This window comes from Rhineura floridana, chromosome 6 (genome assembly GCF_030035675.1).
Source record: "Rhineura floridana isolate rRhiFlo1 chromosome 6, rRhiFlo1.hap2, whole genome shotgun sequence".
Taxonomy (NCBI): domain Eukaryota; kingdom Metazoa; phylum Chordata; class Lepidosauria; order Squamata; family Rhineuridae; genus Rhineura; species Rhineura floridana.
In genome coordinates, this window is record NC_084485.1 from 149,823,269 (window position 1) to 149,846,880 (window position 23,612).

The 23,612-nt window shown below is 38.7% G+C and overlaps 1 protein-coding gene across 3 annotated transcripts; it reads left to right on the top strand.

Annotated features, from left to right (window-relative positions):
• The first annotated feature begins 1,959 nt into the window (after positions 1 to 1,959).
• SHCBP1L (SHC binding and spindle associated 1 like) lies at positions 1,960 to 21,917 on the top strand. Of its 3 annotated transcripts, none has more exons than XM_061630578.1 (10): positions 1,960 to 2,322; positions 7,357 to 7,506; positions 8,527 to 8,741; positions 11,432 to 11,518; positions 11,870 to 12,088; positions 13,985 to 14,090; positions 16,736 to 16,895; positions 18,006 to 18,256; positions 20,141 to 20,263; positions 20,419 to 21,916. In XM_061630578.1, the coding sequence occupies exons 1-10, from the start codon at positions 2,092 to 2,094 to the stop codon at positions 20,653 to 20,655; spliced, it is 1,779 nt and encodes a 592-aa protein (XP_061486562.1). In that variant the 5' UTR covers positions 1,960 to 2,091; the 3' UTR covers positions 20,656 to 21,916. The 3 variants fall into 3 exon arrangements, with proteins under 3 accessions (XP_061486562.1, XP_061486564.1, XP_061486561.1); XM_061630577.1 differs by having other exon boundaries at positions 1,963 to 2,361; XM_061630580.1 differs by lacking the exon at positions 20,141 to 20,263 and having other exon boundaries at positions 1,960 to 2,361; positions 20,419 to 21,917.
• The last annotated feature ends 1,695 nt before the right edge of the window (positions 21,918 to 23,612 follow it).

Consider the following 23,612-nt stretch of genomic DNA (forward strand, 5'->3'; position numbering starts at 1 on the left):
CTTACGACACTGCAGCCCGGGGCAGGCTGGTGGCCAAGGTCCCAGTCATGTCTAATGCTGGCCCTGGCTGAGCTGGCAGGGTCTTGGAGGTGCCATGTCTAAGCAGGGATGAGGAGCTTTAGCCGGTGGAGCCCATCAGTGCCAGGATCCTGCCTGCTTAGCCAGAGGTCCACCACACTCAACTCCCCCCAGTCCAACGCAAATACAAGTTGGGTTGCTCCCTAAACCATCTCTCAGCTTCTTCTTTTTTCCTTTAAATGAAATAAGAAGATGGGTGCATTGCCTTTTTTCTTGCTGTGTGTACAGTTTGCACATACATAGAGCCAGCATGGTATAGAGGTAAGACCTGGTTTAAAATACTTGTTCAACCATCATATTCACTGGGTGACTTCAGTGAAGTCCTCATTTCTCATCCTAGCGTATTATCACTGAGGCTTGTTTTAGTGATTTTTTAAAAGAGAGATTTAAATGTTTGCATGCCTTATTTAATTGAATGTTTTAATTTGCTGTGTGTGAGCTGCTATGAGAGCCTTTTGGCTGGTAAAAATATTAGCACAAGCAAAAAATAATTTACCTCATGGGGTTGTTGTGAGGACAAAATGAGATAACTGTGTGTACTAGTGCTCCTTGAAGGGCATGATATTAATGTATGCATAATACATTAATAAAAGTGTTTCTTTTGGAGTTGGCAGATCTGTTACTATTGCTGCATATTTTCTGTTGCTTCCAGAAGAAAGTGATATTCTGCATCAGTAGCTTTCCTAATGGTAAGCTTTCCTATCTTCACGAACAAGAAAGGTTAAAGAGTTAAATATGAGACCTTTATTAAGGGATTAGTTACTTCTTAATGAGGATTAGTTACATTTTAATACACCTTTCATACCCATAATGATTTTGTATTTACCATACACACAACACATAATCACTCCATATTAATTAATCCAGAATGATTTTCCTGTTTTTCCTGCAGCGCCCAAACAAAAGCACAGGTAGCTTCTGTGCAGATATGTCTGTGGTGAGAAAAACAGGTAGATATGAAAGACAGCTATCCACAAACTACTTTTTCTACAGAAATCTTATAGAATACATTGGGATTTTCACAGTAGGCTTTCCTTGTGCTATTATCTTAATGTTGTGTCTGATGAAAAGGAAACTGAGGGCACTTGTAGACAACATATTTATTGGGCATTCATCCTGATTTGTTTTTGGGGAGATTACAGATGCTGCCTTTTTAATGAACATTTTTATCATAAAAATCCAATCTTTTGAGGAAACAGGTATGTTGTGCAAGGCCTCCCAATAAAGTATAACTGTGCAGCTTGAATTTACCAGTGTGTGATTGAATCCCACCCAAAAACAATGACAGTCTGGAAGCACCTGAAGACATGCGAGTGAGCATTGTCGCCAATTAGCATTAAAAAATAATTTTGAGCGTGAGCCACTTTAAGCCTGGTGTGAAGACACATTGCATTCATTTCAGAATATGAACTACTTCATAAGGCACTTGGATTACAGCAGTGCTTTCTGCAACATGTAAGATATGAAGGAAAAGCATATATTCCTAAGTACTTTGGAAACATATGGTGGACACACACCAGAGAACAGAGATTGGCTGCAGGACTACAGCTTTCTGATGTAAGCTCGCTGCATTCAAGGATGTGTTTTTCCTTGACAACTATGTGGTGTGTGCAGGAAACAAGTAAGCAGGTGGGTTGGGTACTCTAGTCTTCTTCGGTGTGGGCATGAAAGTTCCCGAGGACATATCACCTTCTATAGGCGCTCAATGGAAGAACACGTTCTCCATATGCAACCCGTCTCAAGGGGACATGTCGGTACTATTTTCGACTAATGACGATATTTGAGCTTACATCTGCTGCGGAAGAAGACCGTGCGTCGACGACATGCTTTGAAGGTATAACGGTCATTTGTGACCGCTCGGATCGTCTCTCCTGCCTCTCCCATTGGCTGCCTCTGTCGGCGCGCAGTTGTCCATTAGTAAGTCGTTCCTGTTGGGCCTATAAAGCCGTCTAACCGAGCTCGTGGGCGCCTAGTGACGGCGGCGCGGCCAAAAAGGCGCCGGTTGTTGATAGGATGGCGGAGAGTGTTAGTGAGCAGCAACAGGAGGAGGAGGAGGAGGAAGGGGGAGCCTGCGCGTCTTCTGGCGCCTGTTCTGCCTTGAGCGAAGCGAAAAGCGCACCTCGTCACGCGAGGGGTCGCCATCTCGTCCCTGTCAGCGCAGAAGAGGACAGCGGGGAAGAGGAGGCCGGGCCGTTGCCGGTGCAGTTCCCGTCTCACTTGGGAGCCCTGAACGGCAGGGAAAAGGTGGTGTTATACTGCGACGACCTCCTAAAGAACTGCAAGGTGACCAAAGGGTTTCCCTGCTGTTCGATTTCAGGGGCGAGCCTGCTTGTGGCGGTGGGGCGTAGGGCGTTTGATGGTCATAGTGAGTAGAGTGCAGAAGTAAGCCTTCCTCCCATGCCACATGCAACAGAATCTGTTATTATTATGCCATTTCCCCATATAAATATGCTCAAAGCGACTCAGAGCAAAAATGCAAATCATTACATCAGTGACAAGCAAATACTACATGAAATACATATTCTTTCTTTATAAACAATTTATATACCTCTGTTTCATTTTTTAGAAACATCAAAGCAGTTTACAACAAATAAAAACCAGCAGTAAAAACCATTTAAAAGTACAGTAAAACTAAAGGTCAGCTATGGTAAAAATAAATCTTAGTTGCCTCCATAACATTGGTGGAACAGAAAGGTTTTTAGCAGGTGTTTAAAGATTTAAACAGAAGGCCCCTGCTGAATCTCTGTTGGCAGAGCATTGCCGAGAACTGGGTGGATGACACTGAAAGGCTCGATTTTGTGTGGATGTTACGTGAGCCTCGCCAACTTGGGAACAACCGGCGCTGCTCCTGCCGATGATCTTGGTGATTGAGCTGGGATATAAGGGTTCAGGTGGTATGTAAGGTACCATGGACCTAAGTTGTGTGTATAAGAATTAGCTAGGGGCACATTCAGAGTGCAAATTCTCATGTTAGATAGACACGTGTGCAGGGGAAAACAGGATGAGTTCCCTTTGTACTGCTTCAAGTTTCATAGCCCACATCTTCATAATTAACTTCAAATGTACAACAGAAAGCAAGACTATGTTTACCTAGAAATAGATACTATTGAGATCAATAGGGCTTACATTCTAGTAAGCATGGATTGCCACTTTAATCATATTAATATATTAATAACTGAGCCAGACCAGTCAATAATATAGGAGCTGTCAGGTAACATCACTGCAGCTTCTTGTTACTTTATCTTCAACCACCATTACACTTATAACTGCAGACTTTCCAGGAAAGAAGAAACGCTGTGATGTTGGTTATAGCCTCACATTGGAGCTGCTGGAACACTGGAGCAGTGACTGTGGCAATACAGAGTTGAGTCAGTAAAGAAAAGTCTTCAGTTGGAGCCTTGAGTAGATCTAGGTGTGACCTAACAAAAGAGTTCTTATATTGTGATTAAATGTATTATACAGCCACAATAGTGGCTGTATACTATAGCCACTATGGATTTTTTGCTTTGCAATGTTAAATTGAAAATAGCCCCCATACAATTCTGCTTCCTATAAGCTCATTTCAAAACAAAACCTTACAAAACTTATGTCCTGACCTCAGAAGCTCTTGCTTAACAACCCTCTAAGTTTTCATGGTGATACACAAGACACTCGGAGAGAATCGAGAGTTCAAAGTGTAAAATAAGAGAGAAAAATCCAGACCCCTTTTGGACTTTTTTCTCTCAGTGGTCTCATAATTTGTTGAAATTAATTAAAAATCAGCCATGTTCACAGAGTGCCTGTAATCCTATTATTGACTTTGCCCCATACTCCAACCTTCATCTTCTGCACTTTAAAAGTTAAAAAAATGCCTGGCTGATTTTTAATTAATTTAAGAATTGTAACATTGAACTCTATTATAACGTTGGGCTTGCTCAGTAAGACAGATAAAGAGTGGTGAGCATCCAATTCGATATGTAGAAAAAGGGGGTCAAAGACCAGAATGCTGAAGTATTTTATAGAAAACTGGTTTTATTGCGAGATTTTTTTCAAAGAAGCCCAAACTGGTTTTATTGCAGAATATTGGACTTCTTTGAAAAATATTCTGCAATAAAACCAGTTTGGGCTTCTTTGAAAAACATCTCGCAATAAAACCAGTTTTCTATAAAATACTTCAGCATTCTGGTCTTTGACCCCCTTTTTCTACATGCTCAGTAAGAACCAACTGTCAGTGTTCTAAAAGCCAGGCTCACAGCTGTTATGGCTTGGCTAATTGGAGCCACAACCATAAGAGACGTTTATTTCACTCGTACAGAGTAAATCATGGCCAGACCTTTATTTCACTTGTACAGGAGTAAATCATGGCTTCCTCCAAAGAATCCTGGGACGTGTAGTTTGTGAAGGGTGCTGAGAGTTGTTAGGAGACTCCTATTCCCTTGACAGCTCTAGTGGCCAGAGTGGTTTAACAGCCCCTTTTCTAGGGATTGTAGCTCTGTGAGGGGAAAAGGACATCTCCTAGCAACTCTCAGCACCCTGCACAAACTACACTTCTCAGGATTCTTTGAGGGAAGCCATGACCGTCTAAAGTGAAAAAAATGGCTGGTGTGGATGTGGCCAGGGACAGCTTTGGTTTAAATTTCGGCGGAAGACTATGTGTGCCTGCTGGAGAACAAAAAGATGGGAGAAAACCTGAAAAACAATGATACTGTTCACAATGTTTTCCTTTTAGAAAGAAAAGAGGATTTCCTTCTGCCCAGTGCCCATCCACCCAATCTCCCCTTCCTCCCCTTCTCTCCCCCTTCCTCCTCCCTGTCCCTCCCCCAGGTCAGTTTCACCTATCCTAAGCATGATTGTACAGAAGTAAATCCCATGAAACTCAAAAAGCATGCAAATGATCAAGCTTGTCCTGTCTTCCTCCTCCCCCCTATCCCCTCCCCCTTCTCCTCCCCCATGGTCAGTTTTACTTATCCTAAGCATGATTGCAGGCCAGTAACTCTCATTGACTCATAAGCATGCAAATGATCAGACCTGCCTTTCCCCTCTCCCCTCCTCCTCCCTTCTTCCTCCTCCCCTACCCACTCCAGCCCTCCCTCCCTCTTCTTCTCCCCCATGGTCAGTTTCACCTTTCCTAAGCATTATTGCATGGGAGTAAATCCCACTGAACTCAGTAAGCGTGCAAATGATCAATCCATTCTCAGCAAACTTGCAAGGATCCCATTTCTTACCTCCCGGATTAAAAAGCAGAGAAATTCACTAATAGGCAAAAAAAGGTTGCGGTTTAAGAACGTACCTATAGCCAACAGATATTTCTATCAAACTTTAAAAAGCAGGGAAATTGGGCAACTATAGTGAATGCACCAGGAGAGCTAGAGTCCTGACCTCTTCTGAGATAGCGTACTGCCTTACAAATTTGGAAAAATGCAAACACCATTTGGGTTGGTCTTTCACAGTCCAATCCACTTCCTGTTTAGCTTGGAAGAATTTGGTAACGTGCCTCTGAGCATATGGTGAGTGATGGCAACACCTGCAATCAGCCCAAATAACAGAAATATGTGCCGATCTTGTTTTAGCAAGGAGAAAGGAAAAATATTAAGGCAGTTGATATAGTTCAGATAGTCGCTTTAAATATGTTTGATTTACTTTGCAATTTTAGTGACATTTCCTATAGTAAATCATTTTCTTTTGCTTCTGTTTCTGTGAATATGTGAAGAACAGCAACACTTTGCATAATTTACACTAAACAAACTCCAAAAACAATTGTGGAATAATGGCACTAACTATTGTGCAGAATAGTCTCCAGTGAAGATGAGGAGTGTCTCATTTTGCACAAGATAAAACAGTGGGAGGTGACATATATTCTAGCAAAATTCTAGATGTGCTTTATGTTTTTAATTCACCATGCTCACCCTTAAGTGGGATGGTTAAGCATAGCAGACTGAACACATGCATCTTGGGCAGGCCAAGTTAAGCCTTTTCATTGCTTAAGTAGCAACATATTGTAATCAGTTTGATGTAAAATAGAAATAGAACATAACCTCCAGTTTGAAACACAAAAGGCTGTCTTCACCATCATATGACATTGACCAATTAAAAGGCTTTGAAATTAATAAAAATAAATTTGACATAGATTTCTAGAGTGAATAATAAGAGAAATATGATTTTCTAGGTTAGATTCTCTGTAGAAACAGTAGTAACACAGGAAAGAATCAAAGTAAGAACACCAACAGACATACAAAAAAATTAATACTCCATCTGTGGAGATGCAGTCCTGATTGCAGGTGTTGCCACCACTCACCATGTGCCCAGAGACACGTTATCAAATTCTTCCAAGCTACACAGGAAGTGGATTGGACTGAAAGACCAACCCAGATTGTATTTGCATTTTTACAAATGTGTAGGGCAGTAGAATACCTCAGAGAGGAGGTCAGGTCTCCTGCTTCCTTGGTGCATTCAGTATAGCTGCCCAATTTCCCTGCTTTTTAAAGTTTGATAAAAATATCTGTTGGCTGTAGATATGTTCTTAAACTGCAAGGGTTTTTTTTGCCTGTTAGTGAATTCATTTTCGATTATTATAGTGGCAGAATTTATACTATTTGTATATGTATGTGATACGTCTAAAATCCATCTTTGTAGTCACATTTTGTTGATTTAGATCACTGCGATTTCTCCTTTTGTTGTTTATTCTGTTCCTGTATTAAAATCTAAAGTTCATGAAAATTTTTAAATGCAAGTTTAGTTAATAGTTTTTGTGGTCAAACCCTGATCCCTGAATACATCAGTAGTGTTTCTTTTATTGCATAATCACACAATGTGCTTCTCTTGAATTTATCACATTCATTATATAGTTAGTGGTGCCAAAGAACAAGATAGGCTTATTTAGAAAATAACATCTTTAATGTGCAATCCTGTACACCATTTACCTCAGTCAGACATATTTTTACATAGAATGGTATAGGGCTGTAGTTTGGAAGTGTTGGTTTCAAATGGTAATACGTGCAGTTTATATTTTTTATGGTTGGCCCTGCAGAGATAGGGATCTGTACCCAACCTGACACTCTATTATTGCAGAATAATTTCTCTCTCTCTCTTTTTTTTTGTAATTGACTTATTAGTGTCTCTATTAAGAGGTTATGTTTGACTGGCCGTAGGAGGGTGAAGAAGGATTAATGTTGTATTATATATTAATAATGCAAGGTGATGTTTTATTTGTTTCTGAAATATCCAAATAAATTTCTGACATGGAATAAAAACACTAATTTGGATAATGTTCATCCCCCCCCTTTTTTTTCCACATAAAAGGCAGAAGACGCCAATGAGGCCATTAGTAAATATCTTTTGGAAAAGTTGAAGATGAAGGAAAAATGGCTTGGAGTCTGGAAGACCAATCCAGAACTTTTTTTTGTTAGTTCTGAAGAAATTCCCATACCATATGTTGGTGTCCTTGTTGAGGTAACTACATTTATCTTTAATATTTTAGTTTTTTAAAAGATTCTATGACAAACATTAAAAATTATATATATTAAAATTAAAAATTATACAGTTGCTTTTTTGGGGAAAGTTTCTGTATACTTGATACTTTAATTACTGAGTCTGAGACATAACAGCTCCCACCAGTCCAACTATGCCACCTGGAGCTTTATCCCAAGTGTCTTATTGAAATTCAACTATCTGAAGATACTGTTTCTTTGTAACAGTTAATAGTTTCAGATTCCCTTTAAAGCACTAAATGGCTTGGGTCCCGTATAACTTAGAGAATACCCTATTTTTGCAGTCTTACTGGGGACAGGGGGACACATTGAACACATGAGCAAATACTACTTAGTGTAGACATTGTACTATTAATTTGATGATGATGATGTATTCCCTTTTCAGTAATAATAGTAAAATAACTGAGGAAGAATACTGGCAAACCACTTTAAGGAGTTCTATAGAATTGGGGTTAAAACAGAGAAGGCCTAGCTCTGACCTAGCATATTTTGCTTGCTGACAATAATTCTTTCGAAGGATGTGATTATAGATGGGGCATCATTGTGTAATGAAACATCCAATTTTAGGTCAGATTCCTTATTTTTCTTCTTGTGTTTCCTTTTTATATTGACTTAATGCTATATTTGCTGTCTACTCTTCTCTTGTTTCCTGCATAGTAGCTGTTGAGCACCTTTCTTCAGTCTTTATACCTGACATAATTTGGCATTTAGAAAAGCTATAATTTAAATTTATTCTAGCATAATGCGTAGAACAATACCATACTCCATTAGCACCAGGGAGTGGGGAGGGGAAGAGGTAAGCTGTTGCAATGTCAGTATAACTTGTGCCATATCCTATAGCCTCTCAGTTGGCTCATTTTTATTATAGGATTGCTGCCATAAATTGGGGTTCATATTACTAGTCAAAAGAGTTGGGAAACATGCTGAGAAATGTGTATCTTAATCTCTTTTTGCCTTGTAATGGTTCATTTCTGTGCTACAGGTTACTTGCAAATTGCCCCAGAATTCGTCTGCAAACTTCAAAGTTTCTGTATCTGTATCTGAACCCTTTTCCTCTAATATTGCAAATATTCCAAGACAATTAGTTGATGAAGTTCTGGAGGAAATGAATCATTGTGTGCCTCTTTTGGAAGTGTATCCAGTAGAAGGACAAGACAATGTAGTGTATGATATAGCCAAGACTTTGGAAATTGTGAGGTATGTTTTTCTCAAACTTGGTATTCAATAGGATATTAAACAGTTAAAAGAATGTTTAATTCTTAGAAACAGCTGAAAGATATATCCTTTATGTAAGAATATTAGGTTAAGGATGGAAACTATTACAGTAAAATTCAAATACTGTACAGACTTATTTTATTTCTGAAGTTAGGGAGGGACCATAGTAGAGCATATACTTTGCATGCAGGCGGTCTCTGGCATCTCTAGTTAATAGCATCCCAGCCAGGTAATAGGTAGTGTGAAAAATCCCACCTAACAAGCTGCTACCAGTCAGAGTGGACAATAATAGAAGAGATGGACAAATAATCTGACCTGATAAAGGACAGCTTCCTTTGTTACTTCCTAACCTACAGAGCCCTAAAATCCTTAAAACCTAACAAGCCTTGCTAATACATGTCCTGCCCATTCTTCAGTACCTTATTTTCTCCCCATTATTAGCAACTCGTGGGTATTAGAAGTGCATGATTAATGGATATATTAAAATGCAATAAAGATTTTGAAAGCTATGTACCAATGATGGTTTTGTGAATTGCTGGCATTCTCTTAATCATTATTAGCCATTTGGGCCAACTAATTTGTGGCCTTGATTTTATGAACCTGTGGTCTCCAGAAGTTATGTGTGTATTGCAACAATTGTATTTTCTTGAAGACTGCAGTATTTTATCTCAGATCTTTGTTGACTTACTGGTCTGTCATTTGGAGCCATGGTTGATATAGGAACATCATTTCTCTGGGGGTTTGCTTTTATTCTTACCTTTAATTTCATGCTTCTTGGTTGGTAGCTATATATGTCAGTTTAAAATACTGTTTCCAGGAGAATCTCAACAGACGTTGTACTTCAGTAGTGACTACAGACTATTCAGGTTTTGTTGTAAATAAGTAAGCTGCTATTTCATCCAAGCTTTGGGTTTATAGGAATGAAGTTTAGCCACAAACAAACAAACAAGAACCATCCAATAACTGGTCCCATGTTTCTGGGAGGTTGAAAGTAGAGATGTGGGAACAACTGATATTCTGTTCTACTTGGTTGGAAGAAGTGCCTTTTTTCAACATGATAAATAATTCTAGCTTCTTTATTGTTCAGTGTGAGTTCATGTCATTTCTGTGTTTCATTTTAATCTTTATAGAAAGGAACCCTGAATTGCTGTCTTGCCTTTTTAAAAAGAAACAGTATCCTGGGACCAGTGTGGTCAATCAGTCAAATGGCTGAACACACAGTAGCAGTTTTTATTTCTGTAGGCTTCAGCAAGAAAGGAGGAAATAGTTGCGTAAATAAGGTGTGGGGAACTTCTGGCTCTCCAGATGTTGCTGAACTGCCATTACCCTGGCTGTTGGCCATGCTTGCTGAGGCTGATGGGAGTTGTAGCTAAGCACCATCTGGAAGGCCAAAGGTTCCCCACACTTGGTATAAACAAAAGCCTCTATAGAACTCGTTTAGTTAACATGGTTGAATTCTTTAAAAGTAAAATAAGGACACTTTAGTATAACAAAGCAGAATGTCAATATATTTAACCAAAGCAAGACATCTGTTCAAGCAAAGTATTAGGTGTTTAGATATAAAAGAAGACAATACATTTAAGCTGGCACAGCCCCCCCAGAAACAATTTTTAAAAGGATGCTTTGGTTGATAAAAGGTTGGAGTATATTGTGCTTCTAGTAGAGCATCAGTAGTACATTAAAAGTTGACTTAAAACAATAGAGGCAGGCTGTACAATGCAATTTTTCTGCAGTGTACATGAGAAGATGCAATAGCAAGATTAACAAAACTAAATTTCTAAATGTTTGTTTTACTTTTCCCTCTCTTGCTTTTTGAATGTTTTTTTTACTGTTTATTTTTATTAGATGCATTCTGGCAATGAATGTCAGTTTATTCACTGTACATGCCAAATGTACTCACAAAACAAATATCAGCTTGCTAACAAAAGGCATAACATTTGAAAAACAGTTCATCACAAAACATAACAAATTCAAGTAAGAAAAAAACAAATCAGTAAACATAGGCTAACAATGTTAGTGCAAGAAGTTTCAGAGTTGATGTTATTGTGCAAGCATTAGTACACAAGCTTAATTGTCAGAGAGTATAACGGTGGTGTTAAGGGTTGTGCAACAAGGCACCCATTGGATTTGGTGGTTGCGCTACACTAAGAATAAGGCTCCTGCTAGTGGAATGGCTGTTGTTCAACAATTAGATATAACCCATAAGAAATTTATTTATTTGTTACTTTTATATACCGCCCCATAGCCAAAGCTCTCTGGGTGGTTTATTATAAATTATTATTTATTATAATAATTAAGTAATCTAGTTTTAATACATAGGTACAGAGCAAAAATTAAAATGTCAGTAAACCAAATTAAAAAAAAAAACCCTCTGACCCTACACTATAAGTGCTAGCTGTGCTGCACTCCATGAAACAACAACAGCTTGGTTTAAATACAATTCAGAATCTGCAAGGTCTCACCAGGAGACCTTGGTTCACAGACAAGACGGTACCCTCATGTTTTCTCCAGAGGAGGTTGGCAGCAACAAAAGGGAAGTACTGGGAGTAGCAAAGATGGTAGCCCCTTTCCCCGGCCTACCAGGTGTCTTCTAAACTTTGTTATAGTATATACTTAGGTGTTTCGTTTTTAAAAAATACCTTTAATGTAATGCCACTATGGATTTTATTTAGGTTTTTCTATGACTTCCTTTGGAGAGATTGGGATGATGATGAAAACAGTGAGACCTATGCTGCATTGATAGAAGAGAGAATTAAGATGTAAGTATGCTTCTCAGGCATGGTTCTCACAAACGGCAGGCGAGGTGGTAAATTTGTGTTTGGTTGGCACCACTTCAGATTACCGGTGGAAGCTCACTAAAAAACCATTGAAGACTAGAAGAGAAGAGGCTAGGCTAGAAGCCATTTCCCTAATGTGCTAAGATGCTATAATTAGGAAGGGTTTTTTTCCTAGAGGAGCATCCTATCTTGTGAGCAACTTCACCTGTAGTTTGAAACTGTGTAGTTCATATCCAGATTAACCACTCCATCTGCTGTTTGTCAGAACTAGGGGTCAGTTTTCTTGTATAAAGTTTCAAAAGGAGAAGTTCTCATTTTCTTAACTCTTCCTAGTTGGTGTGATATTCAGAATGGGATTATCCCTGCTCCGATTGCTCATCGTTTTAGAAGAAATCTTGAAAAGTACAAAAGGATGCATTTGGAATTGATTCATTACCAAAGTAATATTAAGGAAGAACCCACAGCAGAAGAAGCTGTTGAATGTTGGAAAAAATATTATGAACTGATAATGCTATGTGGATTGTTGAAAATATGGGAAGATTTACGCTTAAGGTAATTTCATTTGACATCTGATTTTTTAATTTTAAAAACTGCTGTGAAAGATAAATGATTTTGCTTGCTGTCCAAATGCGTTGTTTGAATTAGGTATCACTTTATTTATTGTAAATAAAGTACCGGTGAGTTCCCAGTCCCACCCTATATTTCCTGGTCAGAACTGATCAATTGTTTTTCATAACTTCATATCTGATGAAGGAAATGTCACTAACCTTGCAGCATTGGCCTATAATTTCTCCTAGTATGTTATCAGATTGTGCCATTGAGACAGACACTTGTGATCACAGGATTGGATCTTTGGGTACACACCTGCTTTTCAATTTCTGTTTTTTTGCTTTCTTTGGTGGAATGGTTGAATAAATATTAAATCAGAAAACTGCCATGTATGTAATTTTATTGGTAAGAAATGTTTACTGTAAAAAATACATGAAACAGTACTAAATTCGCATATCATTTTTGTCTTCAGCGGGTAGAACAAAAGCGGTCATTCTCAAAAAACTTATCAAAAGCAAGTTCCACTGAAATTGATGGGGTAGAGCCATCAGCATCTAACTCACAGCTCCATATGCTAAGTAACAGTGTAATATAATTAGTTAATATAATTCTCATAATGCCAGTACAAATTTATCCAGGTCAGCAGTAGTTACAGATTTGTAATGGATTGCTTAATGTTTTGAAAGGTGGGAGCCTACAATGCAGGGGTAGGGTACATGCTTTGCATGTGTAACACTCCCAGTTTCAGTGTCTGGCATTTCCATTTGATAGATGTGAAAAACTCCTGCATGAGACATTGGAGAGCTGCTGCTGCTAACACACTGTAAAGTCATGGAGGCATTTGCCCTCATTTGTTACTAGCAACTTCGCTTCCCCCATAAATTGTTCTACATATTTTAATAATATATGGAAGGGCCACAGTGCAAAATTCCACTGTAAATACAAAACCTATTAAATGCATTTCAGGTTTCTTCATTATCCAGAAGAAGAGTTAGAAAGATTTAGTTGTAGAAAAGCAAAATTGTTTATTACAGTGCAATCCTAAATCCTAACCACATCTACTCAGAAGTAAGTTCTATTGAATTCAATGGGGCTTACTGCCAGGTACATGTGGTTAGGAGTGCAGCTTTAGTTCTGCAGTTCCGTGATATAAACACTGCCAAACTGATGTTCAGTCAGTCCGGAGACTGTTAGTTATATTTTTTGTATTTAAGATTATGTAAGTGTATTTAAATATGTTACTCTTAGTTTGGATAATTACTGCATTCTGTGTTTCTTTTTCATTAAAAACATTTAATAGTGCAGATACTCTGAATGAATTAGGTAGAAATTACTGGAGAACAGAGGACATGGAGCATGAAAACTTTTAAAAAGCTTTTCTTATCCTAGTAAATGTTAACTTCCTAATACTAATAATCTGGATATATTAGTTTCTGCTTTTAAATATTAACCTCACTTTCAAGATGTTTGATCAAAAATGTTTTCAACCAGCTATGGCCCAGCATGATCTAGTGATTGTTTTTTAAATTTTGTTTAAACTTTATAAATCATTAAAATTCAAGTTTTATTCCTTCACAGCGAAACAGTTCTATGCCAATATTAATAATATATATTTTCTAGGGTGCTTTATTTCAGATGTAAATGAAGTTGTCTGGCAAAAAATAAAAATACTGACCGCTTCATATTTTGTTCACTTTGCATTTTTAAGGCTTTGTCATGCCAGACATTTCTGGTATGTTCATTTTGTATAGGGATATTGTTGAGGCTTAAATGTCTGTATCTGTTTAAATCTGAAACAAATGCAGTGTTAAGCATACTAGAAGCCAGTGTGCTTTACATACATCTACAGAATGCTATGTCTAAACCGTATTGTAGTACACAGTTCATTTTAAATTTTAGGGCTCATGGACCTCTGACCCCAAGGATTTTGAAACGTAGGAAAGGCTACAGAGATTTTGGAAAAACTGTAACTTACATTGTTGCAAAAACAGCAACAGCAGAAATGGTAAGGAAAAGTTCATTTGAAGAAATTGTCAAATGCCTGATAACCTCTCTCCCCTACTGCTTCTCCTTCAACAAACCTTTATTGATATTTCTTCTCCTTTCTAACCTACTGTGCCCAAACAGCTTTTCCATTAGTGGTCCCTTACTTGAACGGTAATGTGCAGGATTCTTTTCCCTTGCAGTGATGTACGCTTAGTTGTTGTTTCTCCTTTTGAGTATCTCTTGGAAGCAGTCTGGCAGGAAAAAGATGGAATATCAGTAGGGTCTTTTAATTCAATTTCAGCTTGTTTTGTTAAAACTGCCCTAATAGGTTGTTGCTTCCTTTAGCACTAGTAAAGTAGATGGAGGCCGGCAATTTTGTTTTTAGTAAGTTTTTTTAAGGTTAAGTTTTTTCAGTAAGGTTTTTAAGGATTTATGGAAAGAAACTATCATTTCAGAATGCCTGTTCTGCTCACATCTGTTGGCACTTTTACACATTCAAACTGTAAAGCTGAGATGGGAACCTTTTTGGCTTTGTGAGCCAGATCCTTATCAGGATCTGCCTTGCAGGCCAAATTTGACAGGTGGGCACAGCTGCCCACCTGTTAATCATACGATGCCTTTATGACATCACATGATTGGTGGGGGTGTTTACCTAACAACATCCCTTTTGCCAGGGCTGTGGAGTTGGTACATCAAACCTTCCACTCTGACTCCTCTATTTTTCTACTGTCCGACTCCTTCATAAATGGCAAATGTATATTAATATTAATAAATTAATATTAATATTAAAATATTAATTTTATTTTGAAGTTGGAGTTGGTACATTTCTGCCAACTCCTACTCCACCCAAAATAGCTCACACCTCCGACTCCACAGCCCTGCCTTTTGCTTCCCTTAAATCTCTGCGATCAGGGACTTGAAGACGTAGAGGGGGGAGAATTGGAAAAGCCTCTTCCAAGTCTTCTCCCTTCCCCTTTAATTCTCCAGTAGTGGATACTTTAAGGCATCCCCACACTCCTATTGAAGCATATGGGAAGACAGGAGCTGATTAAAGCCTCTTTGAAGTAGCTCCCAGGTATTCAAAGGACACTTTTTCACAGGGTTTTAATCTCTGCTCAGCTGGTGAGTGGGGCTGCTTTGGCTATGCAATCTCATTCCTGCTGGGAACAGGATTCTGCACCAAAGGCAGTATTAAACCATCCTCCTCCCCACCCATCAGTTGAGATCACTAGTGAGATCACTTAGCTGGTAGGTGTGCTTTGGGGGAAATGGCCTCATGGGCCAAATTGGACCCCTTGGGATGCCATGATTGGCACAGAGGCTGCAGGTCCCCCATCTTGCTATAAAGGGATTGTGCCCAAATTTATTTTTTTAGAAATGCTAAATCCATTGGCAAATTTAACACAGGAGGCAACTAATGTGCTTTGTAGGTAGGAAACAGCATGTAAAGCTCAAAGAGTTCATAGAAGTATGCAGCTGCATAGCAGCAGTAGTGAAAGTATGGGTTAAAAAAACCTCATTAAACTTCAGGCATCAGGGCAATCAAACGTCTTGAGAAGCACATGGCTGCCATTTTAACAGAAGGCAACTAGAAGTCTACCCTTTCTTTAAAAAGATCAGTGCAAAATTCATGGTTCTCTCTCTTATCCTCACAACAACCCTATGAGTTGGACTAGGCTTCTCCCAAGGTTATCCAGTGAGCTTCTTGGCTGGGTGGGGATTTGAACCTGGACTTTAAAGTGGGGATGCGGAACCTGTGGCCCTCAGGAAGTTGTTAGACCACAACTCCTACCATTCCTAACAATTGCCCATGCTGTCTGGGGCTGATGGAAGTTGGAGTCCAACATCTGGAAGGCCACAGGTTCCCTATTCTTGCTCTAAAGAATGGAGATTCTAAAATTTCCCAATGCTGTTTGTTCCATTGTTGAATTCCTTTTGTAGCTTGGGACGTTTTCCCAAATTAAAACTCCTACCCTTTTGTTTAAATCTGCCACTTTTTTTGGTAGATTACATGTTCTCTTTCCCCCCCAGATTTTTAAGTTTGAAATCTGTCAACGTAAATCTTTTGAATCTTATCTCAAAATTACTGTTAATCAACTTTCTTCATTATTTTCCTGTTAAATAGCTTTAATGTTTTTATAGACAGGCCTTTACTAATGTTAGTGCCTCAGGATTAAAGATAGTGAACCTCTTTCCCTGACTACACAGGGTAGAGCTCTTAAGCCAGCCTTAGCTTCTGCTGATTTTCAGGGCAGCCTGTCAACTGCCTGTTTACATCTGTGACAGCTGTCTTGATAGCCACCCTGGGCTCCTACTGGGAGAAAGTACAGGATATAAATCTAATAAATAAATAAATAAATCAGGCAAACATATCCCATTACACAAGGCATTAAAACATGCCTTAGCAAAATAGGCCTAATGCTAGGTTAGTAAAGTAATTCATAGGAGTTACAGAATTCCTTTACTTTCCAGAAATGCTAATTGGCTCATGATGTTTTTTATTCTGTAGATTTGCAGCTCAGTCCTATATGTACTTGAAAGTAAGTTCTACAGAGTTCAGTAAGGCTTATTCCCAGGTAACTGGTTATAGGATCGTACCCTTAAGTGGTGCAAAATTGACTTTATTCCTGATTTTATTTTATGTTGTATCTCTCATATGTCCAGGTCCAGGTTAAAGAATTAGCCTCAGACACACTTCTTCAACAGCATGATAACTTAAACTTGGCTTTGGACAGCTGTTACAGTGGAGATAATGTGCTTATTTTTCCAGGAGAATATAAAGCAGCAAATCTTTCCATGTTAACTGAAGATATTATTATTAAAGGTCAGTAGTCTGCCTTCCTAATTTTGTTGTTGTTTACAGTTGCCAAATTAGATGCGGCTGCTGTGATTTTTATTAAACAGATTGAGAAAACTAACATAAACCATTAGAATAAAGGTTGGTTAAACATGAGGCTTTCCCAGGTTTTCAGAATGTAGAGGATAATTAATCAGTTGTAATCTATGGTTAAAACATTAAAGACTGACTGACTGAACCACTTAAGGTTTCCTATCAAAATATTTATTGTGTTTGTCTTATTATAGACATTACAAATTTCTTAATACACAAGTTCTGAAGCAATTGTAGGTATATATTACCTACAATTATTAGATTATCTGTAATAGGAAAAATTATCAGTTAGGGGGGTTGTGGGAGAGTGGATCTACTTCCATGGTACCCCTCCCCATCTTGAACAATACACTACAACTATGCTTTGTTGTTGATCTGACTGGGACTACACATATGCAGCCCTCCATGCTGGATCAGGTCAAGGACTGCACAGTGCACCAGTGTGCATGCAGAGTTCTGTGTCTAGCTAACTTTTCATGTGCATTTCCTCCAGCTTGATCAGAATGGGCTCTAGATTAGGGCAAACCCAAGGCATGATCAGATCTATGATTTCGTTAGCCATCAGCCAGCCAGTGGGGAGTGGGGTACAGAGAGGAGTGGAAAGCAGAACTCCATTCTATTTGCAGAGACGTTAGATACAAATTATTATTATCTGTAATAACAACAACATAAGGGAAGGGCTGTAGCTCAGTGGTACTGCATCTAGAAGGTCCCTGGTTCAATCCCCTGTGGCATCTCCAGGTAGGGTTGGGAGAGGACCCAGCCTGAAACCCTCAAGAGCTGCTGCCAGTCAGTGTAGACAGAACTGAGCTAGATGGATCAATGGTCTGACTCAGTATAAAGCAGCATCCTATATTCCTAGTAGTATTGAGTACTTTTTAAAAACACACACACACACATAGGAATCAGTTTCTAGGAAGCTACTTGGCCACTTGTACATTTCCTGCTCTTTCATAGTTATTTTCTGCTCCTTTTATCCCACCCCATTTCTGTGTATTTCTACATTTAATTAGTTTTAATAAGGTTTTTCCCAATTTTTTTTAGGTGTTGGAAGACCAGAGGAAATTGTGATTGTTTCAGACCCTGCCCATGAGAGTTTTGTAGTGTCCAGGGCTCAAAACATAAAATTAATTAATATTACTTTGCTACAGCAAGGGACTGTTGATGGTATTATAGTAGTTGAGTCTGGACACACAGTTTTGGAGAACTGTGTACTGAAGTGTGAAGGAACTGGCATCTGTGTACTTGTTGGGGCTTCTCTGACAATAATAAACAGTGAGATTACTGGAGCTCAGGTACTCACTTCCAAACAAGATACAGTATATGTATGAGAATGTAAAGTGGCCTAGTTTAATTGTGAAATAACTTGTATTGGAAAAACTTGATGCTGGTTACTGATAGAGCACAAATTTCAAGGTTAATAGGACACTAGATCACCACCCTGTTCTGTTGCTAGCAAGGGTTTGTTTGGGGAGTGCAATTTTTTTTGTTTTTTCACATGATGCTAATATATCTAAGATTCTCAAATCATGAGGCAAATCTCCCTCCCAAGCAAGATACAGGACAGTTACTAAAGGAGGTCTAAATTGCAGCTCCTTTCTCAGACCCTGTTTTGTGTACATGTTATATGCAGGCTGATCAACTTCCCACCTCAATCATCCTACATCAAAGTCAGTGGATTTATACCTTCCCACGTACTATTTGAGCTGCCATTTTTCAGCTTTGTAGAGCTGATGACTTTTTTTCTTGTTCATTTTGGACCATATTTTTATCTTATAGCTGTTATCTAGAAGGACACTTGAAAAGCTTCCAAATTAAAACACAGCTGCTGTATTTTTCCTCTTTGTGATCCAGTGAACTGTCTGCATAAAAGGGGGAGAAATACATACACGTCAGTTACTTTGTGACAACAGCTGCTTGCTTTGCTGAAGAGGAAAACTGCTTTTGCTAAGTTTTAAACATTTAAAGTTGAGTGATTTGTATATTGAGGATGTGTTGAAAACATTCTGGTTCTTCAGCTTTTTCTGTTTTCTGCTGTAGAGCTAATGGAAGAGAATTTAGATCAGGGAAAGAGGTGTCCCCTTCCCCAGGGTAGCTGCCCTAATCCAATTTGAGCTTCCTGTGGCTTATTTTAAATTAAAATATTGACAGGACAGATGCAGATCTCTCATGCCTATTTTGTCCTAACTTTTGTGGTAAACAAAGATAAGCATATGTTGTTAAACTGTTTTGAAGTTTTTGCCACTCCAGGACCCTTCAAGAAGAAGGGCAGGGTATACATTCAGTAAATACCTTTTTTATTGGTGCAAATGATTTTGATTTCCTAAGGCTCTTCTGTTGAACCACACTAGAGGTTCAAACAGCTGTATTGTCTTCCCTGTAAATAGAATCAGTTGCTTCCCATTCTGGACAATTCTAACAAATGTCCAGATGAATAGGCTGTACTATAATTGCAACTGGAGATGTTAAAAATATTTTATTTGATTGAATAGGCAGAAGGGATACTTTATACAGTCAGCAGAATCAAGACATAAAAGTCTTTCTTGGATTGAACTACTTCCAAACTGCCCATGTGCATGTGTGAACAATCTCCTGAAAAAAATTACCTGCATTTACAAAGGTTGTAAGTCAGGCCTTCATCTGTTCATGCTGTTCTTATGTGTGAGCAGTTTTTTTTTATACGTGAGTCAGACTTGCAGCCCCCTCCTAATCTGAAGTCCAGGAAAAGCCTTGTTCTTGGATCCTGCTGATTATATACATTGATCCTTAGTTTGAGCAAGAAGGTGCATATACTCCTGGTTCTCTTTCAAGATTAAAAAAAAAAGGACCTAAATCTGTAAGCGAGGGTATAATTAGGAATTGTCCTATAGCAGTTCTAAATAAAGTAGCTGGAGCCTCCTGGACCAAATCTGATCCCTGAATACTACCAATTCTTTCCTCTGCCCCCAGTTGCCAGTCAGTAGGAAAGAGGTATGAGTGGACAGAATGGTAAATATGACAACAAGAGTTTATTCCAGCCCACTTTGAGGCATGAGAATGAGGCTCTGGCCCACCTTACTCTACATGATCTGCATCACTTGACATATATTCATCCACACAAATTAACATGATGCGGTCAACTGTTTCTTCTGTTTATGTTATCACAGCAAAATTAATCTAAATTTTGGTTTTGCACTCAGGGGGCCGGTGTTGAGTTATACCCAGGAAGCACAGCTACTTTGGAGGGTAACAAAATTCATCACTGCAATAACTTCAGAACCAGTGACTCCTCACGAGGTAGTTTTGGTGGAATTAATATTAAGGTAAATTAGTGTTAATAATGGAATGCCACTGTAATAGTCAAATATCTGTGGAAGGGGAAGACTAACTAGTAAACTTGCAAATATTTCTAAGTTTAAGTAGATTATTTGATTAATACGGATCAGAGATTTTAAATAAACTTTCACTTCCTTAACAGGTTCTTCCTGCTCCTAAATTGAGGATGAAGAACAATCATATTTACAGTAACAATGGTTATGGAGTGACTATTATTAAGCCTTCTGATCAGCTGTGTGCTTCAACTGAAGGAACAGTGGAATGTGCTGCTGCGGGAGATGGAGAAGATTCCATTTCCAAACTAATGCAGGAACTGAGCCTTGAGATAAGCACAAACATAGTAGAAGACAACACTAAAGGCATCAGCATAGTTAACTGAAGCTGTAGGTTTCATATAGTTTTAACCACTTGCAATGGTACAAGGGGAATGTTTGCTTTATTAAAAAACATTACTAAGCGTTGGTATTATGAATACTATTAAAATCTGGAATAGAACTGTCAGTACCATTTCTGAGGGAAGAGAAAGCTCTTCATAGCTTGTGATGAATAGAACATTTAAGCTGAATTTCCATTTAACAGCCTTCTATACCAAAACCCACAACTATAATTGGTAGCCTCAAAGGGTTGTATTTTGAACTATAATTTGAATTCTATGCTTGCTATTCCAACTCAGGAATTTTTTTTTTAAACCCAGTATAGTAGCTATTGTTTGGGGAAGTAACCCCCTAGGTTGCTTCCTGAAAAATAGTTAACTGCTGATTTATCAATACAAGGTTGTCTTGTCAAGTTAACCGTTACTGCAGTATGGATAGCAGTAAAGTAGGATATTTTGAATACCAGTCCCCATTACATAGAAGTGAACTTCTGGTTGGTAACGGATGGGAGTCAGAGCACAATATCTTTCAGGAGCTAAAGCTAATCTTGCCTTGCCAAAATTGATTATGTGAGAAATAAGGAATGCCAGACTTCAAATGGTGTTAGTCCTATTTAATTCAACATCAAAGGTTAACTGTCACTTGTCAGTTTTTTATGGCCCTTTTTATTATCCTATTCCACATCCAGTGTAATTGCACCTCATATATACATATAATATGCGTGCATATGCAGAGAGAGAGAGAGAGAGTGTTGCTATGGCTTGTCCCACTTGCGATCCTTCAATTTTAATCACTTGGCCCATGTTAACTAGCTGCTGCAGCCCTTCACATTGATTTTCAGCTTTTTTTTTGCATTCAGCAGACACTTCTGGAACAATTCTTCCACTGAACATTATTTGCTAAATCATGTGATTGACAGGTGCAAACTAGCAATACAAAGTAAGTTTTGACATTACTTCAATAGAGGAAGCTGCAATTTAGTTCTAGTCAGCTTTATGTCAATATTATATTATTTTATAGTGATCATTTAAAAATATGAATGCCAGTAGGAAGCTTTTTTAAAAAAAACTTCAGCAGATCAAATAAGTTTGCAGCAAATATACAGTAACCAAGTGCTTTTGAAGGGGAAGAATGATCAAAATTAAATGGATTACACTCAGCAGATGCCTTAGGGACATAATTTATATTTATTTTTTAACTGGGAAGGGACTAGAACTAGTAATTACATTCTAAAAATACCCCTTGCTAGTGGCCATCCAATTTCACTCTGCCATCCTTTACATCTAGGCTACCAAAATCCATTCAGCAGAACAACTACTGTTCCTGTGCAACATTCAAAGTGTTGAGAACTGTAGGGGAGTGCCCAGGTGTGGGAGTAAGGGGATTTTGGTAGCCTAAATGTAAAGGATTCTGTTGCAGTTCTCAACACAATATCACCTGAACCCCTTCTGATATGCTACTATAAAGCTTTCAAACTGCTCATATGCTCCCTACCAGGGCTGGCTCAAGGTTTTCAAAGGGCCCTTGGCAAGATACCCCCCCCACGTATGGTGCCACAGACAGTAATCCCTTTTCCCCTTTTTCATCTTGCCACCACATGTCCTCCTAAGCCAGTAGGTGAAGTGCCCCTGGTAAGATGATGCTGAGACAAAAAGAGATGGAGGCTGGGAATAAACAGCCACTTTAGGAAACCCAGAATGGCACGTGAATGTTGGGCAGGCCATGGAATGTACCTGCACAGGATTCATATTTCAGGAAGAAAGAACAGCAACTATTTAATCAGAACCTGAATTTGGGAGGAATATTTGGGTGTGAGCATCTGTCGTCCAAGGCATAACTTGCCTATTGCTTCTCACATTATTGGCGCTTGCATCCAGAGGTCATATTTGCTCTGTTGTTGACTCAAGTTAGTTGTTTCCCACTCTAGTTTTAATACTATACACATCCAGTTCATATATCTGGAGATTGTGAAATAGGTAAGATTCAGTTTTCAATGCGCTTCTGATTTGGCTTCTCCCTGATGTACAACGCACTTACAGAGCCAATCCCATCCAGTCAGTCAGTGTCCCAGACTTAAGAAATTCCTTTGGTCAGAACATGTCAAATTGTTTTCCTACTGTTGCTCTATATACGCTGATAGGATTAAATCAGTTACTTGACGTTGCCACCAGAAGTGAAGTTCATAAGTAGAATGTTAAACTTCAGAACTCCCTTATCCTGAGGGAATTGAAATGAGTAAATGATCTGGCTTGACTGACAGTAGGCTTCTTCTGTCTGAATTAACTAACACTGAAGATTGGGGAGGTGGCGTAGCTATGATTGATGGCCTGACTTTCACTGCGTGAATTTTGTGTTGTAATTGAGGAAATTGTGACTGTCTAACTAAACTGCTAGAGATCAGTCATGGTGTTGGGAACAGGTAAATTTGTTCTGGGTGATTTCAAGATCTGTACTGAGATCACATTATTGGGTGTGGCTCAAGTACACTTTTTTGCACCGGATAGGATTCTAGTGATAGGTGATACCATCATGGAGCAATTATGGTGGTTGGAGCATGCCTTAATTAGGATACATGCAAACATGGCTATTTCCCTGCACAACAATGGGGGCCAGTTATAATGGCCCATCTCTAGAAACTGGATCCTGATGAATTTTAGAATTCTCTGGAGAATGAAATAGGTTGGCTCCATCTATGGCTCTATCACTGCTCTGGGGGAGGTATGGAATAGAAAGTTACTAAACACCTTCACCCCCCCCCCCAGCATCCCCTCCGCATTTCATGACTCTACTTCTTTGCTTTTTTGAGAAGGGGGCTATTAAAGACAGTGGTGAAAGACTTGGGCCAAATCTGACATATACACCAAAGACCTATGAGATGGCGTTCCTCTCCACTGTCTCAATTGAATCATATCCAGCAGAGCTCTTCTGTGTACTTACGGACCCTAAAGTATGATCCCATAGA

Excerpts from the sequence above, each read along its gene's own strand:
- SHCBP1L (XM_061630577.1), top strand. The coding sequence starts at position 2,092 with ATGGCGGAGAGTGTTAGTGAGCAGCAACAGGAGGAGGAGGAGGAGGAA. Across the intron at positions 11,519-11,869 it reads ATAGAAGAGAGAATTAAGAT|TTGGTGTGATATTCAGAATG; the intron begins GTAAGTATGCTT and ends AACTCTTCCTAG. Across the intron at positions 12,089-13,984 it reads TGGGAAGATTTACGCTTAAG|GGCTCATGGACCTCTGACCC; the intron begins GTAATTTCATTT and ends TTTAAATTTTAG.